We start from the raw sequence: 5,571 nt of genomic DNA on the forward strand, positions 1-5,571 counted from the left end.
TGGGGGGGAGCACGGTAGGGGGCGGGGCCGGACCCCCTCACCCCGTCCCGCCCCGCGCGAATGGGCGCTGCTTTGTGAGGTGACTCCGCGGCCCAGGAACTGCAGGGTGGGAGCGTACGTCAAGGGTGATGCTCTGCCGCGCGGACACGCCCCTGGATCTAGGGCCCCGCCCCTACCCCGGCGTGGCCCGAACGGCCGCGCTTTGTAAGACCTTGCAGCGGAGGCCCAGGAAGGGCGGGGCCCGGAGCTCGGGCCAGGGGGCGGTGCTCGCCTTGAGGACACGCCCTCGGGCCCCGCCCCACGCCGGCGGCCGCGCTGTGAGGTGGCTTTCTGGCCAGGGAAACGGGTCTGACGCCTGAAGCTTGGCTCCGCCCCCGGTCCCGCCCGGCTTTGTGAAGCGGCACGCAGAGGGGCGGGGTCCAACCTCGAAGAGGCCCCGCCCCTATACCGGTCCAGCTCCTCCCTCACCGGGCCTTGCTTTGTGAGGTTCTGCTTTCTTGAGAAGGGCTGGAGTGGCGGGGACAGAACGTAGGACCACGCCCCAGCCTGTGGCCCCACCCCCCAGCACGCCCGCTTGAAGAGCAGTTTGAGCCAGGACTTAGCCCCTGAACCCCATCTTTAACCCCTCTCCGGCACTCAACGGCTCCTCTTTTCCCCTTCCCCCAGTGCCCTCCTCCTCCATTCTGAGGCCCTTCACTGTTTTCTACCCACAAAAAACTGTTGGACCCCCCCTTATCCCCTGACCCCCTCATTCACTCTTCCTTCCCCCAGTGATGACTGGCCAGTGAATCCACTACTCCAGGGCCCCATTCTCTTTCAGGGTTTCCAAAGGAGCTTGAGGCCCCTTGCCTCACGTAGATCTCTTCTCCTGACACCCCCATGGCCCTCCCCAGACACCACCCTGACTGCATGCACTTGAGGGGTACTTCTCCCCATCCCCTAGGAATCAGTGATTAGACATCAGAGGTCCTGGGCTTGAAGGACTACACTCCATAGAGACCTTGGGAACAGCTCAAACATTATAATTAATAACTTAGGCATGCCAGCAGGGCACACAGAATATATCCCACCCAGGGGACCCTATGCTCCAAAAATCCAGTCAGGTTGGCCAAATCAGGTGTGATGGGAAGGAGGAAACTGGAGGAGTGTGCGAGGCTCAGATTCATAACAGCCCAGCTAACGGCCAGAAGGGATCCTTCTTTGGTAGGTTGAGAAGCTGGAAATCCTGAGATGCTTCCTTCTTTCCGTCCAGACTCCAGGTCGATGCTTTCACCCCCTCTCCCACTCCTGCTTCTCAGTGAGGAAGATCACAAGGCCAGGGATCCCCTTTGTCTCTTCTGTTCAGTTCCCTGAGAAAGCAGCAGCCAGAAGTCCGCAAAGTAGCTGGAGGGACCTGAGGCCCTACACAGCCTGGCCAGCTCCAAGGGGAGGGCTGAACAGAGGGCACGCAGAGAGAGGGGCTCCCCTAACAGGCCCGGAATGTGCTGAATTCAGGGGGCTCAGGTGAGGAGGACGTGGAGGTGGGCCTCTTCCGGGGTCCAGGTGTCTCAGTGGAGCCTGAAGGAGCATCCAGGTTGGCTGCATCTTCTTCTGAAGTCATTTTCTTTGTCCGTAGAGAGAAAAATAGAGAATGAAGTGATTTGGGATTTCTGGATCTTGCGTTGCCCCATTTTCTGAGGCTGAGACTCCCACAATCCATCAGGTCTCACCTCACTCGCCCCCCCTACACACACACACACACACACACACACACACACACACACATCTGCACACAAACACAGTTGCAGGCCCCTGATCCTGCCCTCTGTCCTGTCTTGCTGTCTACTGAAAAGGGAACCAGACAGCCTGGGTTCAAATCCCAGCTACACCTCTTCCTAGTGGTGTAATCAACCTCTTTATGTCTCATTCCCCCTTTTGTACAGTGGGGGAGTGTGGCAGTACCCTTCATCCTGGGGTGGCTATGACTCATAAAGATGAACACCGTATGGCATCATTTCTCTATAAAAATCCAGAACAGGCAAATCCACCAAAGTGACAGAAAGCAGAATGGTGAGTGCCAGGGTCTGAGGTGGGGGAGTTGTTTAATAGGCAAAGAAGTTTGTTGTGTTTTATTTTGGCTGCACCTTGCAGCTTGTGGGATCTTAGTTCCCCATCCAGGGATTAAACCTGGGCCCCGTGCAGTAGAATGGTGAGTCTTAACCACTGGACCACCAGGAACTCCTTGACAGGGTATGTTTTCCAAGATACAATTCTGAGGATGATGATGGTAACAGTCGTACAACAATAGGAATATACTTAATGCCCCAGAACTGTACACTTAAAAATGACTAAAATGGTAAATTTCATTTATATTTTACAATGATTAAAAAAAAAAACTAGAAAAGATCACTAGAACTTACTGTTAAAGAAAAGAGCCATCCGTGCATAACAGTGTGGTTAGCATGCTGTCATTTGTGTTAAAAAGTGTGAGGATACAGACTTGCTATTTTTGCCTTTGCTCGCTCGTATGTGCAAGAAGTTCCTAATGGTTGTTTACCTGCATGTGTGTGCGCAGAGTGGAGATCAGTGGGTGCAGAGGGATTAAGAAATAGAAGAGAACTTTATGAATATAGATTATAGATAATTTTTACATTTGGATGTATTTCATAGTCTATATACATTTATATTTAAAGTCTCCAGGACTAGGATACTGAGAAATGTTATTTTTTCCTTGTTTTTTTTTTTTTTTTTCCTGTCTTCCCATCGTTTCGTTTTAAATGCCTTTTAAAAGTGGGGAGAGGGAAGCAGAAATCACCAGGCTAGTGCCTTGAGCAGTGTGGCTTCTCAGGGAGGGTTTTAGAACATGCCCTACTCTCCAGGTTTTTCTTAACAGCTTGTTCCCTGAACTGAGACCTCAGAGGGCTGGACAGGTTGGTGCCAAGCGCCTTCCTCCCACCATCTGTATACCAGTGACTGAAGCCAGTCTCCATCTGCTCTGGAGCATCACTGGCTGAGGTGGCCCCTCTCTTGTCTCTCAAGGACTCCGCCACGGCTCCTTCTCCCTCCGCCCACTCATCTACTCTGAAATCAGTGCCGTGTTTCCCATCCTCTGAATCTGACCTGCATCTGTTCGCGCCTTCCACCTCCGCTGCCAGCACGCTGGACCAAACTACCCACTACGTCTGGCGCCTGAACCATCTGAGCTGTCTGCGCCTGGTCCCCAGGCTCTTGTCATCCCACGGCCCCCACAGCTTGTGCTCGCTGAAGCCACCAGAGGGCGCTTGTGGGCACGTAGAGTAGGTCACATCTCTCTGTTCCAAACCTTCCAGGGCTCTCACGTCACTTGGGATAAAAGTCAAAGTTCTGCACAGGAACCCCCTCCACTCCTCACTCCTATGCACCACTTCTACTGGGCCATGTGGAGAACATGCCCTGAGCCTGGATCAATCCTCCACCGCTATCTCCTGCTTGTCATTTATCTCCTAGACCTCCCACATCTCCCATCTGAATGTGTTAGCTTCCTGGGCACCCCCTAGCCAATGTGCTATCGTCTGCCTCCCCCTGTGGATTTAAGAAGCTCAGGGGATGAAGGGTCTCATCTTGTTCTTATCCAGATGCCCAGGAAGGCTATGTCAAACCCATCCAATCCTCCTCCCACCCCTACTTCCTACAGTGGCGCCCCAAGCCAACTGACTCCACCCCTGGCTCCCTCACTACAGTCCCAAAGCATCCATTTATACAAATAGGATTCCTGAGGCCACCTCAAGTGGGACCACCTGCACCCCAGACCTGTACCCATGTCTGCATGGAGAGAAGCTAGCCGGACATTTTTTTGTTTCTGTGTTTGGCCACACGGCAGCTTGCAGGATCTTGTTTCCTAACCAAGGATAGAACCCGTGGCCCCTGAAGTGGAGGTGCAAAGTCTAACCACTGGACAGCCAGGGTATTCCCCTAGCTGGACACTGTCTTCATCCATGGTATCCACGGGTCAGATATCTCTAATTTACTGAATAATAATTACCCCAAGGCCACCACAAAATGCAGCTGTGCAGAGGACATCCATAGACCAGGTTTCAAATCCTAGCCGGGATGCTATGTGATCTGGGAGAGCAATGCCTTGCTAAACAGGAGGTGAGGAGCAGGGGTGGGTGTGAAGGTTGAGACCCTCCTCCCGCAAAAGGGAATACATGTCTGGACAACTAAGCTGAAATTCTTGAAACTGAACATGAAAGTGGTCTTTTCTTTATACCAGACTGTCATAAGGCTCCATGACTTCAAAGAAGCCCCCAGGTCGTCTTTTGTTACCATTGTGAGTGCAAAGGCGGTGCGGACAACCAGGGGCCTGCCCACTGCCCCACAAAGCCCTGGACAGCGTGGCTACCTCCAATCCCCTGGAATTTTCCAGAACCAACTCTCAGCTCAAAAACAAGCCCTGCTTAGTGATTCTGGGCTTTTCCCAGGCCCTAGAAGTCCAGAGACAAAGGTCAGCCCAGCCCCCCTGGTAGCCCCCATCTTCCTGTGGTCAGAACAGGAAGCATAAAACTGGATACGAGAAACAGGATGACTTACCATGATGGTAAAGAGGGAGTTGTCGAAGGACATGTCTGGAACAGAAAGAGAGGAAGACCAGGGTGGGGGCCAGTTCAGATTTCTTGCTCACCCCCCACTTCCCAGGCCCTCCCCATAAGCCCACAGGCCCTAAATCCACCCTGAGGAAGGGCATGGAGTCCATCACCCAGCAATCTCTTTGTCCGCCCACCAGCCTATTCTGCAGGGTGAAGAGCTGCAAATTGAACTGTGTCCCTCTTCTGCTCAGGCTCTCCCTAGGTGACCTCTGGCTGTCCTCCAGAAAATGGGTGCTTCGTCTCAGCTCCTGCTTTCTCCCCCTATCCTGGGCTCTCCCACTAATTGCCCACCCTTCACCCAGCTACTCCCTGTTCCCCCCTGTAGTTCTCTGATTTAAACACCACTTCCTCTGGGGACCACCCTCCCATCCCAGACAGTGTCCAGCTTGTCATGGGCTGTTTCCCCACTGGAGTGTAGGCTTGTGGACAGAAATCACCTCTGTCTTGGTTATCTCGGGAGCCCTCAGGCTTTAGCACATAGTAGATGCTCAATGAATACGGGAAACAATGAAAGAGGTACAGAGAATGGAGTTTTCTCTGCATAGGGCCCCTTCCTGGGCATCACACCTCACAGGCAGGCTCTCTCTCTGCCCCCCTGGTGGAAGCCAGCAGAACAGCACGTTCTGGACCACAAGTGGGGCTCCAGACAAGACAGTTTCAACTCCCCACCCTCTTGGAGCTGATGGTCCAGTACTGGCATTGAGTATCATACACCCAAGCATGCAATGATTACTCAGTTGTGTGTCTACTGAGAGCTAAGAAGTATGACAGGGTGCTGGGGGAATGTAAGTAGAAAGAATAGATCCTGCCTAGGGAGTCAGGGAAGGCTTCCTAGAGGAGGTGACCTTTAGATGGAGACCACACAGGGAGGAAAAATATTCTAGGCAGAGAGTGGGATGAGTGAACGGCTTGAGGATAGGGCAGGGAAAGGTAAGAGGTGAAAGCTGTTCGCATCAAAAAGGAAAAA

At 53.0% G+C, this 5,571-nt stretch overlaps 1 protein-coding gene across 1 annotated transcript in view; it reads right to left on the reverse strand.

Moving 5' to 3' along the window:
* Positions 1-1,006: 1,006 nt before the first annotated feature.
* LOC104979813 (chromosome unknown open reading frame, human C19orf38) overlaps positions 1,007-5,571 on the reverse strand; it is a 10,660-nt gene continuing 6,095 nt past the window's right edge. The window contains exons 6-7 of the mRNA XM_010828347.1: positions 4,549-4,583; positions 1,007-1,603 (exon numbers count right to left, since the gene is read on the reverse strand). Of these exons, the coding sequence (XP_010826649.1) occupies positions 1,466-1,603; positions 4,549-4,583 (173 nt within the window). The 3' untranslated portion in view covers positions 1,007-1,465. The remainder of the gene's footprint in view (positions 1,604-4,548; positions 4,584-5,571) is intronic.

This window comes from Bison bison, unplaced genomic scaffold, assembly GCF_000754665.1.
Source record: "Bison bison bison isolate TAMUID 2011002044 unplaced genomic scaffold, Bison_UMD1.0 scf7180017864492, whole genome shotgun sequence".
NCBI classification, from domain to species: domain Eukaryota; kingdom Metazoa; phylum Chordata; class Mammalia; order Artiodactyla; family Bovidae; genus Bison; species Bison bison.